This window comes from Saimiri boliviensis, chromosome 7, assembly GCF_048565385.1.
Source record: "Saimiri boliviensis isolate mSaiBol1 chromosome 7, mSaiBol1.pri, whole genome shotgun sequence".
NCBI lineage: Eukaryota > Metazoa > Chordata > Mammalia > Primates > Cebidae > Saimiri > Saimiri boliviensis.
Genome location: NC_133455.1, coordinates 119,899,888 through 119,927,341, shown reverse-complemented (window position 1 = coordinate 119,927,341; position 27,454 = coordinate 119,899,888). Strand labels below are relative to the sequence as shown.

The 27,454-nt window shown below is 52.6% G+C and overlaps 1 protein-coding gene across 6 annotated transcripts; it reads left to right on the top strand.

Moving 5' to 3' along the window:
• Positions 1-1,864: 1,864 nt before the first annotated feature.
• On the top strand, positions 1,865-27,169 carry SLC6A12 (solute carrier family 6 member 12). Of its 6 annotated transcripts, none has more exons than XM_039461742.2 (17): positions 1,865-2,615; positions 2,894-3,009; positions 4,801-4,889; positions 6,843-7,113; positions 10,677-10,811; positions 13,547-13,687; positions 14,901-14,988; positions 16,193-16,325; positions 18,291-18,425; positions 19,241-19,344; positions 19,746-19,870; positions 20,315-20,427; positions 20,940-21,077; positions 21,881-21,983; positions 23,808-23,908; positions 24,394-24,564; positions 26,110-27,169. In XM_039461742.2, the coding sequence occupies exons 4-17, from the start codon at positions 6,900-6,902 to the stop codon at positions 26,251-26,253; spliced, it is 1,845 nt and encodes a 614-aa protein (XP_039317676.1). In that variant the 5' UTR covers positions 1,865-2,615; positions 2,894-3,009; positions 4,801-4,889; positions 6,843-6,899; the 3' UTR covers positions 26,254-27,169. The 6 variants fall into 6 exon arrangements, with proteins under 6 accessions (XP_039317676.1, XP_074259409.1, XP_039317675.1 ...); XM_074403308.1 differs by lacking the exon at positions 1,865-2,615 and adding an exon at positions 6,591-6,690 and having other exon boundaries at positions 2,645-3,009; XM_039461741.2 differs by lacking the exon at positions 1,865-2,615 and having other exon boundaries at positions 2,645-3,009.
• The last annotated feature ends 285 nt before the right edge of the window (positions 27,170-27,454 follow it).

Here is a 27,454-nt window from a genome sequence, read left to right as displayed (position 1 = left end):
CCATCCATCTTCCATCATCCATCCATCCATCCTCCATCCATCTTCCAACCATCCATCCTCCATCCATCCATCCATCCATCCATCCATCCTCCATCCATCCATCCATCATCCATCCATCCATCCATCCATTCATCCATCTATCCATCCATCCATCCATCATCCATCCATCCATCCTCCATCCATCCATCCGTCCATCCATCCATCCATCCATCCATCCTCCATCCATCCATCTATCCATCTATCCATCCATGCATCATCCATCCATCTATCCATCCAACCATCCATTCTCCATCCAATAAACACTGAGTGCCTATTCTAAGGCAGCATTGTATTATATGATATAGGCAGAAATAAAGAATTATGAAATGAGACCCCTGCCTTATAGATATTCATGGTCAGGGGAACAGTATGCTACAGTGAAACAAGCACAGATTTTTGGAGCCAAGAGGCCCAAGTTCAAATCCCAGCACCATAATTTGCTTATGCATGGCCTTAGGACAAATCACTTATCTTCTGTTTGTTCACCTGTCTTCTGTCTGTAAAATGGGGCTAATAATTTTGACCTTTCAAGATTCTTAAGGTGATAAAATGAGCTAACATGTAAAACTCCTTGTCTGAGTTAGATGCTCAGGAAATAAGCCCTATTCCAGGTCCTCTAAAAGTATGCCTGGGGTTAGAATATGAGGGTGGGGAGGACATTCCGTGGTGTCCAGTGGTTCCTACTGCAGCCAGGTAGTAGATTCATCTAGCCACCTGTCGTCTTCACTCTTCTCAGTGTGGAAATAGCCTGGTCTCAGCTAGGCTTTCCAGGATGCCTATCATTTCAAAGATGAGGGTCTCTGGCCTCAGGAGTTTACTAACTGGTCTGAATACCAAGTGGATCTTGGGGGCTAGGAGAATTGGGGTGAACTTGAGTAAGGAAGGGCTCAACCTGAAGATGGTGGGACTAAGGCCAGAGGCAGTCAGATGAAAACAGGAAGGGACTGGGCAGCTCTTTTTGCAGAAAGTCCAACTGCGCTCCCTGGGTCAGGCCAACCAGGCGGCTGTCCTCCGACAAGGTAGAGGAGAGGTGACGGACTGCTGGCCTGTTGCAGGTCACCCTTACAGAAAGCACGTCACACTGTAGGCATGAAATATAATTTTTGAGGGAATCAACAAGGAAATTCACCCTCTTGGCCAGCCTGATCCTCTCCCCTCTTTCTCCTCTTTATGGAGAGGCTTGTGTTTCATTCTGGAGTAGCAGCAGCTAGGTGATCTCATGGACTTGGATGTCCCCCCTGCAAGAGCTCTGTAGTCAATCCACGGAGGACCTGACATGCAGGGACAGATCACACTTGAGCACCGGGGTAGCTCAAGTATGGATTCTGGCTGGGCCATGTCCTACTGTGCCACAGCTGACCCCCAGCCTGGTTTCTGACTTCACAGAGGCAATGGGTCTGAGAACTGAGACCTGCTCTGCCTTCCTCTTCATGTGGAACCCCACAGGAGATGCTGAGAGGGGCCTGAGAGACACAGAGTGGGGGTGCTTGATGGAAAACTACAGGCTGATAGTCTCACTTCACACCCACCCCGGCTGGGAAGTTCTAAAATACAAAGAGGAAGCACATGTAAAAGGAAATTTCCCTTTCTCCCCACAATTTCCGCTGCCTTCGCACCACCTGGAGCTGAAGAAGCATCTCCTTTGTCTTGAAGGAGGCAGCAGCTAGTCTGAATGAAGAGCGGTGGGACAGTGCTGTAACCAGCACCAGGTGGGCGTGCTCAGGGACGCGATGAGAACACTGTTCTGGAGGAGCTCACTGGGCTCATAGCACAGCGCACATGTATTTAAAAATCACCCTTCCCCACTGATAGCTGCCAGACTACTCCAGACAAATCCTAGCCAGCTGCCTGGTGCTGTGAGGTGACCAGAGCGGCCTGGGACCAGACCCCGCACCATCCCAGCCTCTGCTTCCAGACGACCCACAACCAACACCCACACCTCCCCTCAAGCACCTATGACAGATATCCTGGGACCCTCACAGCAACCTGCAAAGTGGATATTGTATTGTTACCTACCTTTGACAGACTGGGAAACCGAGGCTGACCCTTGCCTAGGTGTCGTGGCTGATACATGATAGAGGAGGAAGAGAAACTCAGGTCTGTCCCTGGTTCCAAGCCTGGGTCCTTTCTACATTCTTGAGGTATGCTCTGGGTGCTTTCTCTAGGAAAATCCCAAGGATATGGGTAGCGGTTGTGAAGGTCCCGAGCCCTGCCTGGAAGCCACAGAGGGCAGGTACTTGGTGGAAAAGTCCAGCATGTGATTCACCCTCCTCCCTTGCCCTCGTCGGTGAGGTCGACTCCCTTCCCAAGTTGTCAGTTTCCAGCCTGGAGTCTCTGGTAAGAGAGGGCTGTCCCCTGCCCTGCACACCCCCATCTCGTCTTCCTCAGGAAGGAGATGATTCTGGAGGAGGACAGGGGAAAAGGGGGAAGGGGGAATGGCAAGGAGAGGGAGGAGGGAAGATGAGGTCAGGGTGTGAGTCTCTGAGCCCCTTCCCCTGCCCAACGGAGCAGCTCGGCCCAGCTCTGGAGGGGTCATCATAGGACCATGCCCACTGGAGGACACCCGTCTGGAGGCAGTAGGTTCACAGTGGGAGTGGGATGGGGGTGGGAGTGCTGGGAACAGAGAACTTGACTTCCTGAGGTTGGATGTTGTAATCTTGGTTCACAAACGTTTGGCCTCAGTCCCTCCTGTTGCTCCTGGTATTTCTCTGTCCCTTCACTTCCCAATATGTGTACACACACACACACACACACACACACACACACACACACAGCTTCTTTCTGTCTGGGAGTCCCTGGACAAGTCAGATGGGATTCTGCACAGGACAGGACAAAGCGTGAATGTGGAGAACAGTTTCTCTTTCAGGTTCCGGCTCTCTTGGGTTTCCCGTAAGCAGCTGCCCTGGGACTCTCCTGGAGACCTGATGCCCGCAGCTGAGCTGACCACAGGAGCCAGCGCGGGGCACTGAGGTGAGAAGGAAGTGGAGGGCTGGCTGGGTCTTCGCAGTCTCCCACTGCTGCTCAGAGGGGCTGGAGGGAGAGCCCTGGAGACTCTGTGGAACTGTGCATGTCTGCGGTGGGAGGCAGAACTTGCAATAATCTCGGGCCAGAGGGCCAGTCTGACGCTTGTGACTCTCAGGACAAGGGGTGCCCCCTAGCTCCACCCCATCCAGCGTGGGAGCGCTCAGAGATTAGCCTGTGGAGCAGGAAAGTCCACTGATGGGGAGCTGGTCACAGCAGTGGTGAAAGCAGGGGTGGTCATCTGACTGAAGGGAGGGGAAGCAGACGGTGCCCAGTGAGGTGGAAGGAAGAGTGGACAGGAGAAACCTCAGGGCATTCCTCAGGGCCCAGGAACTGCAATGGATGGTCACAGGTGAGGGGCTCCTGCCCTCTGCCTACCGGCTGAGCCTGATGAGCTGGATGCCAGGCATCTCCCAGGAGGAAGCTGTCTTGGTTTTGGGCGGTGGGTGGAATAGGTGTGCTTGTGCCTGAAGGGGGCACTGAGGGAGTTGCTGGCCGCCACCAGCTGAGACAAGGAGCTCACGGGGTGTGAAGGACTACAGACAGAGCCAGGTTTTGGTGCCATGCACACAGGTATGTGTGTGCAAAAGGACGTGACGGGCAATGGTACCAGTATGTGTACGGGAAGGGGTGTTGGTATGTGGGTGTGGGCTGAAGCAGGGGCTGGGGTGTCCCATACCCCCATGTGCAGGGGCTCAGCTGTTTCTATGCTGGACTGGGGAGCAAAGGGGACGGAGCTGGGACCCCAGCAGCACATGGGCAGCAGCCCTTTCTGGTCTTGTCTGCTCCTCTGCTAGCCCAACCGGGCCTCTGGCTACATGCTCAGCTCCTGAAAACAGAGTTAACTTTGGACTTTCTAGTCTCTTGAAGGTTTCCTCTTGGCAGCACCAAGCCCAGTGTGGGAATTGATGTGTTTGCTTCTGGAGGGCACTGAAGTATGATGAGGCCTGTTCCCCATCCCTCTCCCTCTGCAACAGCTTAGCCAAGTAGTGGGGCCCCCTGGGGAGGAGACTCGAGGGGCTGGAGAGGCAGCCAGCCGAAGCTGGAGGTGGAAGGGCACAGCGGGGGTGGGGGGTGCAGTCCTTTGCCTTTTAAAAGTAGCCCAGAAAGGAGAAGCCGGTACAGCTTGTTTTGGTGTCTAACATCCTCTGGGCCATTTCTTCCTTGAGTCTAACTTAAATCCCTCTTGCTGCAGTCTAAGCCTGTTTCCCCTTGACTTACCGTGGCTCGGGGCCAGCTTTCCTTTTCACTTGCTCTTGCTTTCATTCTGCCATTCTGGATTTCCATTCTTAAACATAAGTTATTCTCCTCCCAATTACCTTTCATTTTTTTTTAAAAATCACATGTCAGGGTCAGTTAATCAGTTCATGTTCTCTTTTTTCTCTTCCCCTGTTTCTGACAAAACCCAAATCCTGGGCCCAAACTGGGTACTGTGGTTTGCTTCCCTGCCCCTGCTCCCCTCCGGCTTTCCCTTCATTTACTCCTTCTCCCCAGCAAGTCTCCACTCCTCCGACTCTTGAGACCACCTTGGTCCTGCAGTAGCTGCCTGTGGTCTGGGAACAGTAAGGCTCGTTTCTGACCACTGCCCTAGGAGCCCTTGCGCATGGGGCTGGCCCTGAGATGAGCAACCCTACGGCCTGGTAGCAAAGGCAGTCAGTTCTCCTTCTCTTTATCGAGTCTCATTTTTAGCCCCTCACTTTCCAAAAATGCCTGTTGGGCAGCAGTCATTTTCTCTTCCAGGGAGACTTAAAGTTCAGAGAGGAGGTGTGATCTGCCTGAGGTCACACAGCAAGTTAGAGAGAGACCCGGCTCCTCTACTCACCGTCTCGGTAAGTTTATTCTGGCATTTGAGAATAGGGTCCCGAGCCCCTGCAGGTACCAGACACGGTTCCCTAATCTCTTGGAGCTTCACTTCCCTTGCACATAAAGTGGAGCTAAGAGTAATACCTACTTTAAAGATTCTTACGAGGATGCACTTCAGTAATGCATACAGAGTGCCTGCTTTTAATAGAGTGCTTACTCACATGTTAACCTACTGCTACAAACAGTTAGATCTGGATTAGAACTTGGGTTTCCTGTCTGGTGCTTTTACATCAGTGTTTTCAAGCTCATTCACTAGGTTGTGAATTTGTTTGGTGACGATTCCAGGGTCATTTCTCAGGGTGCCTCGATCCTAATTCTGTAGCAACATCCACATTTGGGTTCAGCTGTTACCAACTGCTCCCCTGGAGGCAAACTCCCCATTCTTTCAACCCAAGGCTCCAGTGCCCAAAGCCCGCATGGGTCTGCTCACATCCTCCGAACCTGGAAGCTCTCTTTCCTCCTCGCTTTCCCTTGCCTTCTCCCTTATATCAGAGACTTGTGGTCTTTGATTTCCACTGGGTGACTATCCTCATCCTCCCTCCTGGGCTGAGCTTGCCGTGAGTAGGTCCCAATACCAGAATTTCACTCTGACACGCTTTTCCATTCCTGGGATAACCTGCACCCTCCAAGTCACCTTCAAAAATTTCCATAACCTCAAATGGCTCCTGCCCACGCCTTTCTAACTGACTTGGGCTTGGGCTGTTGCCTGGGATAAAAGGACCAACAAATAAACACAGACTCTTCCTTAATAAAAAGAGTCCCTGTGCTTCCCTAGAGCCCTGGAGAAGCATGGGGCATTGGCAGACCTGGTCACTTTACTTCCCCCAGCGCTCCTCAGAGGCGAGGGGCTGCGGGACGGGTGACCCCCTCCACAGTCTGGGGTACCTCCTCTTGGCAATTCCCTGGGAATAAAGGCAGAGCTGGCCTCAGGGCAATTGTTTGTGTGTATGAGAGGGAGGAGAAGGCAAACATAGATTGGAGATATACCCTGACAGTATTGGCTTTATCTCCTGGCAGCTGACAATCAGGCCAAGGGACAGAGAGTAGAACTGAGAATGGCCCATGTCGTTTTTCTGGAGGGCTAGGGAGCTTTGGGCCTTCTAGGAGGGCAGGGAGAAGGGAAGGGCAGTGACCCGCTGGGGTGGGCAGCCACTGCTGGGCCTCCTTCTTCAGGGGTCAGTCATTTGGTCATCTTGGGGGTCATCTGGAGATGATTGCCAGCCAAGCGAGAACTGGTCTGGTGACTCCGACTGGCACCAAGGCCCCCACTTCTTCTCAGGACAGAGATGCAACTGAGAGAAGAGGAGCTGGGGCTTCCTCGAAGGCTTACACTTGCCCCTGGTGCCAATCCTGCTTGTCATCCGGCCTTGTTCAGAGGCCCCACCTTCTCTTTTCCTCCCAATCAGCTGCCCAGAGCTGCCGGCTCCCCTGTTTACTCCGAGCTGATCGATCCCCTTAGCACACAACTGGCTAGGAGAGAGCCCTGCAGTCACTTCGGCCACACCTGCCCTTTGACCCTTGCTACCTCCACAGCCTTTGATCCCTTCTGGCCTGGAGGCCAGAAGCTAGGCTGAGGTCACTCAGCGGCCCAAAGACCTGGGCCGATGGGCTGGCTGGGCAGGTGACCTGACACAGAATAACAAGTCCAGGCCTGTGTTTCTTCACAGTCCGCTCCTGAGTGGTCTTGGGCAAGTCATTTCATCTGTCAAGGCCTGGATTTCCTCATCTGCAAACTCAGAAAACTAAGATTTGCTCCTTATTTGCTCTGTGAGTTGTGAGACTGAAGGGTGACTTTAGGGGTAGATGCCACGGAGCACTTGGGAAGGGCAGCAATATGCTGACAGCAGAGACCCGGATGGGGAAGCGCGGCTGGCGGGTGCACGTCGGGTTTTACAGCTCGTTTCTTCTCTTCCCACCAGGCCTTGGCCCTCGTCATCCTGCCCACCCAGCGGGGCCTCCTGATCCACCAGGCGGCCATGGATGGGAAAGTGGCAGTCCATGAGCACGGGCCTCCTGCAGTCTCCTGGGTCCCCGAGGAGGGAGAGAAGTTGGACCCGGAAGACGAGGACCAGGTGAAGGAGCGGGGCCACTGGAACAACAAGATGGAGTTTGTGCTGTCAGTGGCCGGGGAGATCATTGGGCTGGGCAATGTCTGGAGGTTCCCCTATCTCTGCTACAAAAATGGAGGTGGTGAGTTCACTTTGAGGTAGGCGTGGTGGGGAGAGCTGTGCCCTGGCAGCTGGGCAATGCCTACCTGGGCCCTCCTTCCTAGGCAGTGTGGCTTATAAAAGGAGGGCTATTTTGGAGTTGGAGGACTTGAGTTTGCTTCCAGCTCCATCACTAGCCTCAGCGTCCCCATCTGTGAAATGGGGACAATACCTCACAGGACGACGGTGAAGATGAAATTAGGCGATGGGCAGGACCAAGAAATTCTGTTTTTTAACAAGCTCCTTTATGACTATGTGAAGGTCGGTTGCTGATAGAATTCAGTCATTCATTCACGAATATGGTTGCAGGCCCTTCGCGTGCCAGATCCGTACTAGGTGCAGAACAGAACGCATTCCGCGTGCTACATGCCGCGGAGGGATTCTGAGGGGTTGTCCTGTGTCCCTGGCAGATTGCAGACAAGCAGTTCAGCATGGTCTATGGCAAATGGTGGCGAGTGGAGGGGTGAGGTGTGAAGCAGGGAAGAGGGATAGGAAGCGCTGGGTGTGCAGAGGGGAAGGTGACATTTCAGCAGACTTGAAGGAGGTGAAGCCGTCAGTGCCATGGATGGATCCTGGATGGAGAACACTCCTGACAGAGGGGACAGCAAGTGTCAGAGTCCTGGGGGTGGAAGAGCAGGCCTGTCTGAGGAGCAGTGCGGGCCCGATGTGGCTGCGGCAGAATGAGAGGAGAGAATAATGGGGTGAGGTCAGAGAGGTCGCAGGGGCCACTGAGGCTCTGTTCTGAGTGAGATGGGAGCCACTGAAACAATTTTGCTCGGAGGAATATCTTGCCTTTGAGTTTTTTTTTTTTCAAATTAAAGAAACATTTTATTATTTTTCAGTACTGGTGTAAAAATTAGCAGGGTCTTGGTGAGGAGGGGCCAGATTCCTTTTTCTAAGTGTACAATTCAGTGGTTTTTAGTATAATCACAGAACTGTACACCCATTTAGAACATTTTCATCATCCCCAAAAGAGATCCTGTATTCATTAGCAGTCGCTCCTCATTCCCTCTCTTTGCCAGCCCTTGGCAACGTAAAGACAGATGTGCTGCCTGCCTTTACGGATTCCTATTAGGGATATTTCATAGGAATAGAATCGTTAAATGTGTAGTCCTTTGTGAGTGGCCAGATTCATTTTTTGCTTTTGAAATCACCTTTATTCTTCTTGTGGAAACGGTATATGTTTATTGCAAATATTAGAAACATTTCAGGAAGGTAGAAAGGATCACTCACATTTAGAGATAACCATTGTTCAGAAAATCCTCCTAAACACTATTTATATTAAATCTGGCCAATATTTACGGAGTGTCTACTATGCATCTTGCTATGTGTTTTAAAGCTTATGGCTATCATCACAAGCTGCTTGAACTGATGACTTCTAAGAAATAGCAGTGGGCTTTCAAGGGCTGGCTCAGTCTATGAAGCTGAGGCGGAGAGGGGAGGCTGACCCAGAAAGTCAGGGGAGGCAGGATGAAGGGGCAGGGTGGTGATTCTGTTCTTCATCCAGGGCCACCATCTCATGGCATATAGGATGTTAGGGTTGGAGCTGGAGGTGGCCCAGGCCGAGCCCTCCTTTGGTGGAGGAGGATTAGCCCAGGACCCCAGAGGGCCTTGGAACCAGGCTGGCTGGTTCCTGTGTCATGGCGCATGTCTCCTCACCCAGCCATCTGGGAGGGACAGAGAACCAGAGCTTGGGAGGCAGGGCCCCCAGCATCGGATGCCCACCCTGCCTCTGTCCTGCCACTGGCTTCTGCTGTGGCTGTGGTCTCGGTCCTGGCTGTGGGGCGGGCTGGAGAGAAAGATAAGTATCCCTGGTAACATCATGGAATGTCGGAGCCGGGATACCTCCGTCCCAGCCTAACTCTTGGGAAACACACCCTTTCTTTCATCATCAACATAAGAGGGCCAAATGAGTTTGGGGGGTCCCAATCTGGAGTCACTGGTCCTTGGCAGTCTAGAAAGGTAGTAAAGAAGGGCCAGTAATGCATTTTCTCATTTCCAGCAATCTAATGATGGATAGATGTGAAAACAGGATGTCACAGACTAGTTCAAATGTCTTATATTTTTTTGCTTTAGACTGAACTGTACTAACTCATAGTGATAATAAAGTTTATATCGAGCTGACCATAAGGCCTGATTGGCAGTTAAATAGGATTTTTATTAATATATGCAGGGAAATTTATTAATTATTAATTAGTAAACATAGTTCTGTAGCAAAAAATATTTCAAAAGAGACAAAAAGAGTAATGGAACTATCGGTCTCATGAGGTCTTTGGTTATGAAAAAGAGGGTGGCCGCTGAATTAGATGACCCTTAAGAAATCGTTCACCACGAAAGAGAACTTTAGGGCATTCCCATTGTCTGGGTGTGAGTGCTTCAGGGAAGAGCACGTAGCAGCGGTAAGGCGCAACTTAGAGGCGCTGCAGCCAACCACAGGCTTCAGCGCATTCTGTCCCTGCGGGACGCCATTGGGCTGCCCATGCCCATAGCCTGGGCTGACACCAAGGAGACACGAACCAGGGCAGTCTTCCAAAGCCAGGTGCTGATAAGGTCATTTGAGGGGAGGGTGTTGGCAGTGTTAGCCTTCTAGAAACCCAAGGAGAAAGCCAAGGGGAGAGGAGGCCCTCTACATGATCCAGAACCACCTCTTCATTTGCCCCCGGAAGGTCCAGACTGCTGGATGTCTGTTAGGCCTGGCCTCCATTTGGCACCTGTAGGTCAGCACCTAATCACGTGATGGCCTTCTCTGCTGGAAGCCCAGGTCATATCAGAATGGGGTGGCGGGAACAGACACCCTGAAAATTTTTAGTGGGAAAATAATGCTCCTGAGGTGTTTTTGTTTGTTTTTCCCTAAAATGTACCAAAAGTTTAATAAGCATATCAAGTTATACAGAAGACGTGTTTATTCCAAAAATAATCTATTACCTAGATTTGTAAAGCACACTAAGAAAATAAATAGTGTATATATTAGAATTTCCACCTACGATTTCATTAATTTTGCTTCCAAGGTCTTTTTTATTCTGTGTAGGGTTCGGATCAGACCATTCCAACCTGTATCTGCCTAACACTCACAACTGAATGCAGATAGGAGGAAGCTGAGTTGGGCCAGAAGGGAGATTAAGAATAGGATGGTGAGCTGTGCACAGTGGCTCACGCCTGTTATCCCAACACTTTGGGAGGTTGAGGTGGGTGAATCATGAGGTCAGGAGTTCAAGACCAGCCTGGCCAACATGGTGAAACCCCGGCTCTACTAAAGATACAAAAAATTAGCTGGGCATGGTGGCATGTACCTGTAATCCCAGCCACTCTGGAGGCTGAGGCGGGAGAATGGCTTGAATCCGGGAGATGGAGGTTGCAGTGAGCCAAGATTGTGCCACTGCACCCCAGCCTGGGTGACAGGGCGAGACTCTGTCTAGAAAAAAAAAAAAAAAAAAGATTAGATTGGTGGAGGCTGTGTTTGTTTGGCAGGGGGTGAGGAAATCTGAAAGCAGTGAGGCTGAGGAAGAGCCGGGATGTGGCTCAGCCCTGCCTTTCCCTCTTCTGCAGGAGCCTTCTTCATCCCCTACTTCATCTTCTTCTTCACCTGCGGCATCCCGGTGTTCTTCCTGGAGGTGGCATTGGGCCAATACACCAGTCAAGGGAGTGTCACAGCCTGGAGGAAGATCTGCCCCCTCTTCCAGGGTATGTATCCTCCCCCACCTTCCTATTCATGGGGCCACAACCTTGCCTGCATGCCCCGTGGTGTCTCCCTTCCTACCCATCCACTGCTTCATTCATTCACTTACTCTCATCCTGCGCCAAGTGCAGAATCAGGCCTCATGCGTGGGCTGCAGAGAGGTGAGCCTGGTGGAGAAACACTGGCTCTGGAGTAAGCTGGGACCCTCGCCACAGACTGGGGGGTGAGGTGGGGAAGGCCGTTTTGATGCTGATGCCTCTTGGGGCAACGATAGGACCCCTGAAGGGGCAGCAGTGAGGGGCTGGGACCGAGTGCAGCTTGGCTCACCCATGCTTCTACTCACAGGTTCTGGGTGCTCCGGGGGTGCCGTGCCTCAGCCAGAGCAGTTTGCCGCTGTTCTGCCCTCGATCCCAGCAGTAGTGTAAACGTCCCATCCAGTGGGGTCCTATCCCTAAGGTCCAAGTAGCGCATGGACAGCAGGCGCAGGGTTGGGCTCTCTGGAACACACAGACAGCTTATGGGGGTGCCATGGTCAGGGTGAGCAAACGGAGCACTGGAATGGGAGAGGAGGGGAGATCGTGGCTCTTTCCTTCTTTTCCAAGTCAAAGAGACCCCCAGGCCTGGGATCTCAGAGGGAGGTGTGTGCACCCCTGCCGCTGGGAGTCCTGGCTGCTCTCCCCGCCGTCTGCCTGCCCCACCGCCCACCGCGCCCTGGCTCAAGGCTCGGCCCTGCCTTCACCCACGCGCTCCCTCCATAAGTCACACGGTGGCCGCCTCTCCACCCGACGCCACTCCCGCTCTCTCTCACGGATGGGGCCCGCCCTTGCCCCCGCTCCCCGCTGGCCCCACCAGAATCGCCCGCCCCCCCCCCCCCCCGCTCGGCCGTCCCCGGGGTGACCCTGCCTGCCAGGTGGGAGGGCGGCCGCGAGCACAGCGCGTTCTGCGGCGGCACAGTGGCCGCTTGTTTGTTTGTGTGGGTGTCTGTGTGCGCGCTCTGAACACCTCGCCCGCTCCCTAGGGACCCTCTGCCATCTGCGGGTCCCCTCCCGCGCAGCGCCACGCCCACCCCCGCGGCGGACACCCGCCCGGGCCGCGCCAACGCCGTTGCTCAGTGGAGACCGCCGCAGAACCGGTCCTTGCCAGGGTGGGCTCGCCTGGCCCCAAAGGCGTGGTTTTGTTCCCAGTCAGCATTGATTTTTCAGCCAGGCTGTTCTGAAAGGCCCACAGCCCTTCATTAAGTAGTGAGCACTTGGGGAGGTGGAGGCAGGAGGATCCCCTGAGCCCAGGAGTTCGAGATCAGCCTGGGCAGCATAGTGAGGCCCCCGCCTTCCCCCTTCTGTACAAAAAAATTTGAAAAATTAGCCAGGTCTGCTGGTGGTCCCAGCTACTTGGGATGCGGAGGTGGGAGGATAGCTTGAACCCGGGAGTTGGAGGCTGCAGTGAGCCAGGATCACACCACTGAGCTCCAGCCTGGACTCTGTCACCAAAAAAAAAAAAAAAAAAAAAAAAAAAAAAAAGTGGTTATTGAGCATCCACGAAAGACTAAAAGAGGGCTAACCAGGCAGGGAAGCAAGCAGTGAGGAGTTCTCTCACCTGGAACCCCGCCCCAGCCCCTCTCTGCAGGACTCCGGAGCCACCTGGCAGCCTGCGTTTTAAAATGACTGTGGAAAAGATTCCACTTTGTAGACGTGGGCTGGGGAGGTGTGTGTAAACACCCCCATTTCCCCACCCTCTCCACCCCCTCCCGCCCCAAATACACTGCCTGGGGACCAAGTGCATCCAGCTAACCACAAGCTTTCACAAGTGTTAAAATAGCAGCGAGGTCTCTGCCTTTGCTGGCGGTCTTGCTGCTGGCCCCTGGTGAGATGGCACTAGGTGTTGTCTTAGGCTCCTGACAGAGGCAACATTTCTTTCCTCCTCACTGGTTTCTTCCTTTTGCTCTTATCCTGAGACCCCTCTGTCACCCAGGCTGGAGTGCAGTGGTGTGATCTGGGCTCACTGCAACCTTTGCCTCAGCCACCCAAGTAGCTGGGATGACAGGCGTGCACCACCACACCAGGCTAATTTTTGTATTTTTAGTAGAGATGAAGTTTCGCCATGTTGGCCAGACTAGTCTCGAACTCCTGGCCTCAAGTGATCTGCTCACCTTGGCCTCTCAGAGTGTTAGGATTACAGGTGTGAGCCACTGTGCCTGGCCCTGAGGCCCATTCTTAACAACTTTTCCTACTTACTCCTTCCATCTTCCAGCCCCTTTTCATTTTACAACTGATACATGGTTGTCATAGAAGAACTAGAAAATGCAGATAGCAAAAAACCCCAAAAAACAAAAACAAACAAACAAACAGAAAACCAGAAACTTGAAGATGTTATCTGAAATCTTACCACCTAGAGAATCACTTGTTAATTTTGGGGTGAAAATCCTTCCAGAGCTTTTCTCATGAAAAAAAAAAAAAGTTCAAATATATATTACAAAAATGGGAGAATGCGTAAGGTTATGTCCTGTGACCTGCTTTTCTTCCTTAGAAAAATATGCTGTGGGCTGGGTGAGGTGGCTTTAAAAAAAGAAAAGAAAAAGAAGAAAAAAAAAGATGCTGTGAACAGCTTCTCATGCAGATAAACCCCTAGTGGTTCTCTTTGTGTAGCTCCCAATACCCTTGTAATGTCAACTGGCAGCTTCTCTGTGATGTTTTTGGTGACATTAATCTCTCTTGTCCCTCCCCACCTCCCCCTGCTCTGGAAGGCATTGGTCTGGCGTCCGTGGTCATTGAGTCATATTTGAATGTCTACTACATCATCGTCCTCGCCTGGGCTCTCTTCTACCTCTTCAGCTCCTTCACCTCTGAGTTGCCCTGGACGACCTGCAGCAACTTTTGGAACACAGGTACCATCATTTCAGCCCCCAGGGTGTTGCCTAATAGGGGCTGGGCTTCGGCTGCTGGTGATGTCTAAGCAGCGATAGAGTGTGTGGCAGAATTTGCCTCACAGCCAAGCTACGTGGGCTCCGGGGCCAGCTCTGCTGCCTGGGCCTTCTGTGGCCCTCAGACCAGCCATAGGACAAGTCAGTGTGGGACTGTATTAAACAACTACAAGGGTTATCAACAATCACTCACCCGTGCACTTAACAAGCACTTTCTGGACACCTACTGTGTGCTAAACATGGTGCCAAGGGTTGGAGATGGGGCCAAGGCTGAGCAAAAGCAAGAGGGACCCAGCCTGCACTGTGTTTGCAATCTGGTGGTAGAAACAGACAAATAAGCGCACCCACTGGGGCCGCGGTGGCTCAGGCCTGTAATCCCAGCACTTTGGGAGGCCGAGGCGGGTGGATCACAAGGTCGAGAGATCGAGACCATCCTGGTCAACATGGTGAAACCCTGTCTCTACTAAAAATATAAAAAATTAGCTGGGCATGGTGGCGCGTGCCTGTAATCCCAGCTACTCAGGAGGCTGAGGCAGGAGAATTGCCTGAACCTGGGAGGTGGAGGTTGCAGTGAGCTGAGATCACGTCATTGTACTCCAGCCTGGGTAACAAGAGCAAAACTCTTGTCTCAAAAAAAAAAAAAAAAAAAAAAAAAAAAAAAAAATAAGCGCACCCACTACAAATTGTGATGGGTGAACACAACTGCAGAAACCACAGAACAATGGGAGGGAGAAGTGTCATCTGAGGCCAGAAGTGAGAAGGAGCCCAGCATGTGAACAGCATTCCACTCGGGGGGAAGAGCAAGCACAGGGCCTCAGTCCCTTGGTCCGCCAAGTGGAGAGACAGGAAGTCAGATCGGGCCAGAGGGTAGAGTGCTTTCCATACCAGCCGCCCCTGGGTGGGCGGGGGGCGGGGGGGGCGGTGAGTGGATCTGAAGTCTGGATGGTGTCTGAGGTTGGCAGGGCGGCCAGGTGAGCAGCCAGATTCACAGGGAACAAGAGCAGGGGGAGGAAGAGCTGGCCCCATGAACTTCCTGATTCTTTGAGAGTGAGGACTCCAAAAGAAGCTCCTGCTGCTAGGAGTGGTTAGGACCACTATGCTGCAAGGCCAGAGGGCCAGGGGTGACTAGGGTATGAGCGCATCTCTCTCCGTTTCCTCCCTAACCTTTCTCCAACAGAGCATTGCATGGACTTTCTGAACCACTCGGGAGCTGGCACAGCGACTCCATCTGAGAATTTGACCTCACCTGTCATGGAATTCTGGGAGTAGGTGCTGGGCCCATTTGCCATGTGTTAAGAGAGTCTGAGCAGAGGAAATCTGCATGTCTGAGCTGTGCAAGTCTGTATGTCTGCGGTGCAAGTCTGGATGTCTGGGGTGCAAGTCTGGATGTCTGGGGTGCAAGTCTGGATGTCTGGTTACAAGTCTGGATGTCTGGGGTGCAAGTCTGGATGTCTGGGGTGCAAGTCTGGATGTCTGGGCTGCAAGTCTGGATGTCTGGTTACAAGTCTGGATGCCTGGGGTGCAAGTCTGGATATCTGGGGTGCAAGTTTAAGACTCTCTGTGTGCTTTCCAACACTTCCTCCATCGCCCCACTCCAACCCCACACATCACAGAGGCAGGGGAGAACACTCTCACATCTGCCCACATGGGTCCACGTAGACCCACATTTATTCATCACATCCACCTTCACCCCCACATGCATATGTCTGTCCACATGTCCAGTGGGGTGCTGGACGGAGTCTTCACAGCCTTAGGAGAGCTGAGTGTGCGTGTCTCTTCCCAGTGCCGTGTTTGGCAGTGTCACGTTGGTAGCTTGAAATCGCTCAAGGCATGAGTGCTCACATCAACGCATGGGCACACCCTCCACTCACAAACTCACCCTCTCACATGACAGCTTACAGCTTCACATCACCTGTGCCCGCACTCGTCCACCTACATTCCCATGCAAGGCGGCTTGTACTCTCTCACACTGATGTAACCCCCACATAGGCACCAATGCCCTCATACATGCATGCCCTCACAGTACCGAACTCTCACACCCACACACGCAGCTCCAGCACCCCACCACAGTTTAGATGCTAACACACATTCAGCCCCTCCCTGGGGTGCCCATGCACTTGCCCGTCAACCTACATGTATAAATATCTATTCTCTAAATGCTCGTTTATACGTTCCTCACCTCTCTCTCTCTCTCTCTCTCTCTGTCTCTCTCTCTCTCTCCCTTCCTCCCCCCCCCCCATCTTTCTGTACAACAGAAAAGTCTCCATGAGTTAGAAAGACAAAGATGCCTATGGGATGATGGTAGTAGTTTGGTCTTCAGAACATGGCACAACTGTGGGATGGGGAGGAGAAGTCTTGGAATATGAGATCTGTGGGGTCAGCTCTGAGAATCAGGAGACTTGCTGACAGAGGCAAACTGTCATCCCTGTTAGCCTTTTCCCTGGTTACTTATATTTCCCAATCTTCCAGGAGACGTGTTCTGGGCATCACCTCAGGCATCCATGACCTGGGGGCCCTGCGCTGGGAGCTGGCCCTGTGCCTCCTGCTCGCCTGGGTCATCTGCTACTTCTGCATCTGGAAGGGGGTCAAGTCCACAGGCAAGGTGAGTTGTCCTGGCTCCTGGGAAGCTCCCTGTGGCCCCTAGAGTCCCCAGGAACACTCGAGGGGGACCCTCTGGAGAACTGATTTCTTTTTATTAAGAAACTATGCTGAGATGGGTGGCTCATGAGGAATTTGAGACCGGCCTTGCCAACATAGTGAAACCCCGTCTCTACTAAAAATACAAAAATTAGCTGGATGTGGTGGCATGTGCCTGTAGTCCCAGCTAATTGGGAGGCTGAGGCAGGAGAATTGCTTGAACCTGGGAGGCGGAGGTTGTAGTGAGTGGAGACATGCAGTTGCACTCCAGCCTGAGTGACAGAGTGAGACTCCATCTGAAAAAAAATAAAAAAGTATGCTTCCTGAGTAGTGCAGGGGTGATGCATAATGAGATCAGGGGAAGTCACAGGAAGACAGAGCTAAGCTCAATGCAAGAAAGTCTTTCTTTTTCGATATGACTTTAAAAGTCAAGTTTACATAAGAATATTCAGGGCAAATAAGAAACAGGACGCCCCGCTGTTGAAGGTAGTCACTGCTGGCAGGTCGGCACGGCCAATCCCTGCTCATTTTGGCTGTGCTGCCTTCTGGTGTCTCTCATATGTATGTGTGTGTGTCTGTATCCATTATGTGTGGATATGACATCATTAGGGTCACACGCTCTTATGACTCACTTGTTGTATTTAACAACATAGCAAGATAATTTTGAGTTTGAATTAGCAAACAGAACTGTCTTTGAGGAGGTGAGTTTCCAGTCATTGAAGGGGTTCTTACAAAGAATGAGCAACGATGGGCTTGTCACATAGAAAGTATTCAGATTTGAGTATTATTTCCAAGCCAGAGATCCCGAGACTGTGCCTCATGCCTTTTTAAAGCCAGGAATGGGCAGAATACTGACTTCTCTGCTTGGCCATATACTCAGTCTGTTCCTGCAGCAGCCTTTCCCTTCTCTGAATTCTTTTTTTTTTTTTTTTTTGAGATGGAGTTTCGCTCTTGTTACCCAGGCTGGAGTGCAATGGCACGATCTCGGCTCACTGCAACCTCCGCCTCCTGGGTTCAGGCAATTCTCCTGCCTCAGCCTCCTGAGTAGCTGGGATTACAGGCATGCGCCATGATGCCCAGCTAATTTTTTGTATTTTTAGTAGAGACGGGGTTTCACCATGTTGACCAGGATGGTCTCGATCTCTTGACCTCGTGATCCACCCCTTTCGGCCTCCCAAAGTGCTGGGATTACAGGCTTGAGCCACCGCACACGGCTCCCTTCCCTGAATTCTAACAAGTTGGTAATAGTGATGATGAAAGTGGTCATTGTAGCAACAAGAGCACAGGCAGTGCCACCGCTGTCCCCCAGGGAAGGAGCTGAGTTTGCTCAGCGGCAGAGTGGAACACCCCGGAGCTCCGGCCACCGCTGCTCCCCCAGCCGTTAGCCTGGAAAAGTACAGTCTCAATTTCCCCACAGATCACTGTGCAGCTCTGGTCACCCTTCTTCCCCTGCTGAGTCCCACTCTCACCAGGGGGCAAGGAGAGAACAGCCAGGATAAGGGACTAAGAAAGAACCGATTCTGGATTTTAAATTAGTCTCTGCCCTGATATGATCATTACGCACTAGATACATGTAAGGAAATACCACTCTTTTTCGTAAAAATGTACGATTATTACATGTTGACTAAAATACGAGGAAAAAAATGGTCTTGGAAAGGTTACCGGCTGGAAACCTGTACCCTGACTCCCTCCCTGTCTTCCTCCTCCCCTCCCCACCCTTCCCCTGCTGATGTATATCTCACACCCTGTAGGGAGCGCAGACCCACTGGAATGTGTAAAGGGAGGTGTGGAAAGTTTCCTGTGCTTACCCCCTCTTAGCTGTCTCTGAGGCTGGGGTTAAGCTCCAAGTGATTTGTGCTGCCTGTGGGGCGTGGCTGGAGGGCCACTGTGTCCCCACCAGGAGTGACCTTGGCCTGCCCCCTACTTCCAGGTGGTGTATTTCACAGCCACGTTTCCCTACCTGATGCTTGTCATTCTGCTGATTCGAGGAGTGACCCTTCCCGGAGCCTACCAGGGAATCATCTATTACCTGAAGCCAGATTTGCTCCGCCTCCAGGACCCTCAGGTAGGTTCTGCGCTGGGACCGCTTCTCCAGATGCCTTCCCCATCCAACCAGGTCTGTATTTTTGAAATTCTTGTATTGCTTTTTCCTTGGTTTAAAAGCAATAGATGCCCAGTGGAGAAAAATTAGAAAATGTGGAAGAAAGCTATATAAAAAAAGTAAAAGTCTCTTGTAATTTCACCACTCAAATATAACTTGTTAACATTTTAGTATATTTAATTCCAACATTTTTTTCTTAAAATTTTTTTTTTTTCTTTTTAGAGACAGGGTCTGGCACTGGCCCCCAGGCTGGAGTGCAGTGGTGCTATCATAGCTCACTGCAGCCTCAACCTCCTGGGCTCAAGCCATCCTCCCACCTCAGCCTCCTGAGCAGCTGGGACTACAGGCATGAGCCCTGGTTCCTGGGCATGTTATCTTGATATCTTAATGACGAGGCCTCTTTGCCTTCAGATCATAGTTGCTTAAGGCACTATGTATAGAGATCTTAGTTGAATGAGGCAAGTGACTCCTGGCTGTGTGCTGCAGCTAGACCTTGGGCACAGCCAAGGTTTGCAGATTCCCTTGGAGAAATTCAAGCACACACATGTATTTGGTGCTCACTAAGTGCCTACAGAACCAAATCAAAACTGGGCCCTACTAGGGAGGAGATCACTGTGGAGACAGGAGGACGCGCTCGGGGGGAGTTGGGATGCAAGAGGGAAGTGCTTGGGGAGCACTGACGGGCCAGGCTGAGCTGCAGGGGGTGGGTCTGGACCTTGGGTCACCCTGGCTCCAGGCCCTGGGGGCTTCCTCTGTCGCTCTCTTGGGGTTTTGCGTAGGTGTGGATGGATGCGGGCACCCAGATCTTCTTCTCCTTTGCCATCTGCCAGGGGTGTCTGACAGCCCTGGGCAGCTACAACAAGTACCACAACAACTGCTACAGGTGAGAACAGCGTGGCCGGGCAGGGCGAAGGAGGGCGAGGGGCCTGGGGGCTGGCTCGGAACCAAAACCCATAGTCTCTGGGCCCAGGTTTTTCCTATTCATTGTTAAGTCGTGTCAAATGATCTTGTGGGTTCATTTCCCAGACTAAACGTCTTTCTTCTCCCTTTTCTCTCTCACTTCCCTCTTTGCTGTCGGCCGTCCAATTTTCATTGTTTTCTTCTCTCGCCTGCTTTCTGTGCTCTCTTCCCTTCCTCCCCTCCTCTGTGCCTCCCTTGCCTCCTGCTTCTCTCTCCTTGGACCCCTCTTACTGTCTTTTGATCTCGCCTCCTGGGATTGAGCTCTCTCTCTGCTACTCCTCTCTTTCTTCCCCGTTCTGGTCTGCCCTTGCCCCACTCCCACAGGGACTGCATCGCCCTCTGCTTCCTGAACAGTGCCACCAGCTTTGTGGCTGGGTTTGTTGTCTTCTCCATCCTGGGCTTTATGTCCCAAGAGCAGGGGGTGCCCATTTCTGAAGTGGCCGAGTCAGGTAGGTGCCACTTTGCTGTCTGGGGCCTGAGGGGAAGGAGAGACAGAGAACATTCTTCTGTCTTGCTGAAAGGCATCAGTCCCAGAAGCTGGCAGCATGATCTATGTATAGGTAACAGGATTTAATTTTAGCATCAGGGCAGTGCTTAGCACAAAGCAGGGCTTTCATTACCATGGGAAAGAGGAGGGGGAGGGTGATGGATGGTGGATGGACCAACATTGGATGGATGGATGGATGGACCAACATTGGATGGATGGATGGATGGATGGATGACTGGTATGTTCTCCATGCCTGGGAAGAGAAGAATAGTAGATGGAATCATCCTTTCCTCTTAAAGTATGTGCACAGGCACGTGCGCACACACACATAGTGCTCAGAGAGACGCCTCTTCCCCGGGGGCAGCACATGCCCTGGACCCCTCTGACTGTGCTGTGTGCCTGGCAGGTCCTGGGCTGGCCTTCATCGCCTTCCCCAAGGCCGTGACTATGATGCCCTTATCCCAGCTGTGGTCCTGCCTGTTCTTTATCATGCTCATATTCCTAGGGCTGGACAGCCAGGTATGTCACTGCAGCCCAGGCTGCCCTGTCCTGGTGACCCTCTTGCCAGCCTCTGCTTGTCCTGGCACTACTTTCCCCTCACTCCCGCTCCACTGGTCATAAACCTGAGGCCCCCTCTGCTGCCCAGCACTTTTCCTTGGGGTTGGTGGTGTGGCCCCAAGCCTGGAGACCCTCTGCTGTGAAGGGGCCACTGGCTTTGCGCTCCCAGGCTTGAGCCTCCGCATGCATGGATGCTTCCTCCCAGATGTTCCTCCAGCCAGAGCTGCCCAGCCCCAGTCCCCGAGCCCTGGGGACAAAACATACGCCCCCTCTAACCCTCACTGCTGAGACTTTGTCATGGAGTTGTAGTCAAGGGCAGGGCTAGTTCACCCCAGAGCACCCCCATTTCTTCTCTTTGTGCTGCTCCCTGCACCCCTGTGCGTTGGTGAGGATGAGCTGGGGAAGTGGAGGCCAGGCCAGTGGCTAGCAGCCTGCCCCACACCCTCTCACCCAGTTCCCCTCCTGGCCTACAGTTTGTCTGTGTGGAGTGCCTGGTGACAGCCTCCATGGACATGTTCCCCAGGCAGCTCCGGAAGAGCGGGCGGCGTGAGCTCCTCATCCTCACCATCGCAGTCATGTGCTACCTGATAGGGCTCTTCCTGGTCACTGAGGTGAGCTGCGGCTGGTGCCTGCAGGCCAGGCCCCCAGGGAGGGAGCCACGGGGAACACTGCTGACCCTTCTCAGAGCCACACTTTCCTTATCTGCTGACAAGGGGTGTGGATATCCGCCTTGCCTTTCCACAGTGAGGTTGTACAGACCACACAAGAGAATCTACCTGCATTTGTGAGGTCTCTTTTGGTTGCAGGTGACAGAAACCAACACATTTGGCTTAAGCAGAAAGGGGAGTGTACTGGGTCAGGTAGCTGAAAAATCTAGAGATGTTTGGGTTTCGGCACGGTTGGATCCAGCTGCTCTTGTGACAGTGTCAGGAGTGTTCCTGGGTCTCCTGTAACTGCACTCAGAGGCAGGTTTTCCTCCTGTGACGTTAGGGATGGACACAGGGCTTTAGGCTTACGTGTTACTGTCAGCCAACCCCGGAGGAAAGAGAGGGTCATTTTCCTGAGAGTGCAGCAAACGTCCAGGCTGTAATTCTTATTCAAGCCTGGAGTAGTGAGAGAGGGATGCCCCAGTCTGAAAGGAACACAGAATGAGGGGTGTCGCTTTCCAGAGAGGAGATGCTGGACAGACAAAACGATGTGTGTCCACCACAGTCTCCCAGGCCCTTGTCGGAGATTGTTGTCCTATGTTGATCGGGGGCCTGAAGACAGGGCAAGCTCCTTTTAGATGCAAGGAATGGCGTTCCACGGGCCGAGCAGGAGTGCACCCCACATGGACATTTGCTATCTCACGGAGGGGCGGAACGTGTCCCAGCCCTGCACCGGCCATGGCCCCAGCTCCCCGCTTTCCCCGCAGGGAGGGATGTACATCTTCCAGCTGTTTGACTACTATGCCTCCAGTGGCATTTGCCTGCTGTTCCTGTCGGTGTTTGAAGTGGTCTGCATCAGCTGGGTATATGGTGAGTGGGGTGGAGTGCCATGGACAAGCAGGGTGGGAGGAAGATCCTCCAGGCCAGCCAGGGGCAGGCTTTGCCCGGGGGAGGCAGTTCTCTGGGCCTTCTGGTTTCTTGCACTGCTGCCCTGCTTCTTCCTGCTGGGAAGTTTACCCGTGGCTGGGAAGCCTGGCATTTTCATGGCAGCAGGCAGAGCTGTAATGATGACAAAATGGATTTCCTTCAACAGTGAGAGAATGATCAATAACAGTGCAGTTTCCTCGATACGGAGGCGGCCAGAGGCCCTTTGTCAGTGGGAATCTTAGTCAGAAGGGACATTTATCACCCCTTAGCTCCATCTCCACAAACTCCCACGCTGCCTGTCCAACAACTAGGCGGTCGTCCAGACTTTGTTTGAGTGCTTCCATGGACAGGGAGCTCATTCCTGTGTTTTTGAGGTAACCTTTTCCAAGTATGCATTTCTATCCTATACTGAGGCGAGTTCAGCCTTTCACCGCCAGCAGCCGGCCCCTCGGGCTGAGATAGCTACCCAGCCATACCGAACGCGGCCACGGCCAGCTGGTGACTATGTCCTACCAAGGAAGGGGAAGAAACCCGATTCACTGAGTCTTCCCACGACTGTCTGCCAAGCACCATGCTGGTGGTTCTTCTGCACTTACAATCTGCGTAGGGGGAGAGCGAGGCTCAGATGGGTTCAGTCTCTTGCCTAAGCGCACGTGGCAAGCGGAGAAGCCGTCATCTTACCTCAGGTCCCTCTGGCTCCACTGTAGCCCGTTGGGGGAACACAGTGCCAATGTCACAAGGCTCAGGACAGAGGTCAAGTGGGTGTCACATAGTAGGGCCTCAGGAAAAGCCAAGAGTAGAAAAGATTTTATTTTGCTACCCTAAGCCTTCCTACTGGGGCCTTTCCTCCCCGAGAAGATGTCCCTTCCTTCTCACCTCCGGCATCTGATGCCTTCTGATGTTCCCCACCCCCTTTTCAAATCTTGTTCTCCGAGAGGACCCGCTACACTTGATCACGATTTGAGGTGCACGTGGCTGATATGTCTTAACAGGGTTTGCTCACCCGGCAATAACTGGCTTTTAACTTTGGCTTTTCACAGTCAAAGGAATGACTCTTTAATGGTGTGATTTCATGCGTCAGGGGTCAGTGGGAAGGTATTTTGGGCGGGAAGTAGAGAGGCCCTTGAAGTAGCTTTACCAGTGATTCTTCTTAGAGGCCTGGCTCTGCCTAGAACTACAGCGAATGTGGAAACCTCAGGAATGAAACAAAACAAAATAAAGCCAGTCCACGTTTTCACTAAACACAAATTAACCTTCTTCCCATGCTTCTTTGGGAACTCAGAGGTGGTTCCTCTGGAGTGTGGACTCTAGACCGCTGTTCTGTTCCCAGCAGCCTTCTGGCCTCTATGAGTTTTCTATATGCTTGAACAGCGAATGTTTGTTTCACCGTTTTGACTTGAACCAAATCCTTCTCAGCTCCCCAGGTAAACAGGCATTTGTCTAACCATCGAGCCCCGTTGTGGGCTCATACCACTCCTCTGTGGTTAGAATGGTGGGGTCTCCATCCTAAGACCAGGAGGCAAGAGGTGTCAGCACCAGCATGTTGGGGCGCCCCTGCCCGCTCTGCACTCCCTGCCTGGTGACCGGGACGCACCTCAGGCAGGGACGCGGGTGTCAGGGATGCGTCTCACTCACGTGCCCTGTTCCAGTTTCCCTGCCCAGGACGGGGGTTAGGGAAGAGCTCAGAGCCAGGTGGGTCTTTCCCAAACACCAGGAAGCTGTTCTCACCCTCTGGCTCTCACACTCTCCCCCACCATACCTGGTCAGGGGCGGACCGTTTCTATGACAACATTGAGGACATGATTGGCTACCGGCCGTGGCCCCTGGTGAAGATCTCCTGGCTCTTCCTGACCCCTGGACTTTGCCTGGTATGTGCCCATCCAGCGGTCCCTCTATTCCTTCCTGTCCCCAGAAGACTCTAGAAATGAGGGAAAGGCTGGTTAACGTGTGGGCTCTTTTCCCACCTGCCTGGTTTACCCTGGAGTCTGGCCCATTCCTGTTCTATGCTGGCTCTCCTGCCTTTCTTTCTGAGGCCATCTCATCCATCCATAAGTAGGAATTTATTCTACTTCCTGCTCCATCCCTTCCTCACAGTGCCTCCTGCTTCTGCCTGATTTCTCAATGGCTGATCTTCTGTCTGGCTTCACTTCTCTTCTGAGTTCCTCTCTTCCTTGTATCGCCTCCTATCACCGTCTGTGACGTGAGTGGGGCTTTGGCCTGAGATCCGAGGGGGCCTTCACTCTTCCACCCTGCAGATGCGCTGCAGTGCACCTGTCCTTTGTCCTTGACTGTACGTAGTTGCACCCTTGTGGTCACCCTCTCTCTCACCCACGGCTGCTCTTCCTCCTTCCAGGCCACTTTCTTCTTCTCCTTGAGCAAGTACACGCCCCTCAAGTACAACAATGTCTATGTGTACCCACCCTGGGGATACTCCATTGGCTGGTTCCTGGCTCTATCCTCCATGGTCTGCGTCCCACTCTTCATCGTCCTCACCCTCCTGAAGACTCAGGGTTCTTTCAAGAAGGTAGGTGGGGGAGGGGAGTGATCTCTTAAAGGAAGGCACTGAGAGATGCTGGGCTTGAGGCAGGACACACAGCGGGGACTAGGGAGCAGACACACACTCGGAGAGTGAGGCAGCCCTTCAGTCTCACGGAATCTTTTTTTTTTTTTTTGAGACAGAGTTTCGCTCTTGTTACCCAGGCTGGAGTGCAATGGCGCGATCTCGGCTCACCGCAACCTCCGCCTCCTGGGTTCAGGCAATTCTCCTGCCTCAGCCTCCCGAGTAGCTGGGATTACAGGCATGCACCACCATGCCCAGCTAATTTTTTTTTTTTGTATTTTTAGTAGAGACGGGGTTTCACCATGTTGGCCAGGATGGTCTTGATCTCTTGACCTCGTGATCCACCTGCCTTGGCCTCCCAAAGTGCTGGGATTTCAGGGGTGAGCCACCGTGCCTGGCCCAGTCTCACGGAATCTTAATGAGACGAACTTTGAAGACCAGTCTAGTGGCTTTTCAGAAATGTTCCGAAAAGCCCTAGAGTCCTAGACCTGCAGAATCTGACCTCCTGTGGATGATCTGGGCAGGCTAACTAAGGGCAAACTGCCAAAAGGTCCAGGGGAAAGCTAAGCCACAAACATCAGCAGAAAGGTGCTCAGACACAGAAGGTTTACAGACCATAGATTCCTTGCCCTCGGAAAACAGATACGCAGCCATCAGGGTTCACTCCACACACAGGCTCCTGGCTTCTTTTCTTATCTTAACCCTGCCTAGGGACACATGCAAAAAGGCTCCCTGTTTTGAATTTGGGACATGACCTCCTGGAAGGAGCTATAGTCAATGACCCACAAAGGGAGAACTCTGTCTAGAAAACCCAGCCTACAACAGTTTTAGCAAATAGGCTTGTTTTTTACATTTCAAGAAGGTCAGATATTAGGGCTGCTGGCATTGGGCTCAGCTGCTTAAAGAGGCCATTAGGGATCAGACTCTTCTCGTATTTCTGCACTTCCATCCTGAGCATGCTGTTTTATTCATCATCATGTTTATCACCTCATGGTCACAAGAAGGCTGTCCTTATTCCAGTCATCACATCTGCATTCAAGGCAAGAAGAAGGAGGGAGGAGATGGCACCACCACCACCACCAACAATAACAATAGTTATAGTAGTGCCACTGATAAAAGAAAAATAATACTTACTGAGTACATAATAATAACAAAAATAGATATCGATTACTTACCCTGTGCCAAACACTGTTCTGTGAGGTGTATTCTACTATTAGTCTCAATTTACAGATGAGAAAATGGAGAATTAAATTAACAGAGGGGTTAAGGGAGTGGCCTTAGATGGCACAGGTCGGTAGCAGAGCCATGATGAAACCCTGGCAGTGCACACTCGTCGTCACGGTATTATTGCCTCCCTTCTTACCTCAAATGGTTCATTCATTTACTCACTCATAGTGTGCTGTGCTGGCCATGTGCTCCGCCCTGGGCTGGGTCCTGGGGAGGCACACATGAGGAACCTTCTGTGCCTCCCTCACCAACAGCTGCCCTGCTCGCCTTTTCTCTCCACAGCGCCTGCGTCAGCTCGTCACCCCTGACTCCAGTCTGCCACAGCCCAAGCAACGCCTGTATGTGGACGGCGGCGCCGGCCAGGACTTTGGACCCTCCCCAACAAAGGAGGGACTGATGGCTGGGGAGAAGGAGACCCACTTGTAGGGTGTGGCTAGCGGCCAGGCAGCTCCTCAGCTGGGAGCTTAGGTCAGGACCACCTTCCATTCCCAGCAGCCAGCCTCTGCCTCTGTCTCCTGCCACAAGCCTGCTGGGAACCTCTGGGGAGCCACAGGCACCCCCAGCTGGAGGCCAGACTCCTCTCCTGTGCTCGCTGGCGCAGCTCCTTCCCCTGTGCTGATAATACCACCACTGGGACATGCCATGCTGGGAAGCCACTCCTTGCAGGAAGGCACCATCATTTTTATAAAGGAGGGGTCTCTTTGGAGGCTGCCATCTGACTGTAGCACCTCGAGTTCTGAGGACTCCGCTGTGGGGATGCCTCTTGTTAGAGCTTACTGCATTTGTACACGGGGGAGAGGAGCTATCATTGGAATACACACTGCCGTCCGATGTGGAGAGCACGATGGGATGCACTCTGCTGGAAGTGACAACTGAGCCCACCATGTTGGATCGGAGGTTCTGTTAGGGGGTCCTTTATTAGGCGTAACGACGAGCAAGCCTTCACAGCCCGTCAGTTTGGAGTTTCCTCGGAGTCTCACGGCATCTCCAGCTCCTGCCCTAGTTCCACGCTTTTCTTGCAGTGTCGTCATTAACCCCTGGAGCGTTGGAATGGAAGGGGTTAGAGATGCTGCCCAGACTTCACACACACACACACGGCATGCCTCCCTGTACTGTCCGTTCCTCTGCCCAAGGCTGGCGTTGCTAAATTATCACAGATTCTTTCCCACCTCACAATCCTTCCAAATGTGCTCCAGGCAGCCCCACTTGCCAGCCTGCTTCTAATGCAAACTCCTGACTTCACAGATAAGGAACCTGGAGACCAAAGAGATGAAGTGACTTTTTCAAGTTCACACAGCTTCTTGGGGGCCAGAGATATGAATAAAACCTGGTCTCCTTCTGCTCCGGCCAGTGTCTTCCCACTAACCCCCTGCCCTAGTTAGCAAGTGCGTATGGATCGCCTGCCGCGTGTGCTGGTCTCCTTGGCCTTGCTCCGTTTCTGTTGAGCCTATGCCTCTTGGGGTGGGGGCAAAGAGGCCCCTCTGCTGGAGGTGGTGAGGAGCTCTCCCCACCCATCGTCCCTCCCAAGGCCCTCCCAGACTCTTATTCTCGCCCCTTGCCACCTCTTCTTCCCCAGGGAGTGCATGGAGTCTGTCAGAGTCTCCCAGTGAGCGGGTGTGTGTGTCGG

Excerpts from the sequence above, each read along its gene's own strand:
- SLC6A12 (XM_039461738.2), top strand. Across the intron at positions 14,989-16,192 it reads CCTGTCATGGAATTCTGGGA|GAGACGTGTTCTGGGCATCA; the intron begins GTAGGTGCTGGG and ends CCAATCTTCCAG. Across the intron at positions 23,909-24,393 it reads TGACCCCTGGACTTTGCCTG|GCCACTTTCTTCTTCTCCTT; the intron begins GTATGTGCCCAT and ends TCCTCCTTCCAG.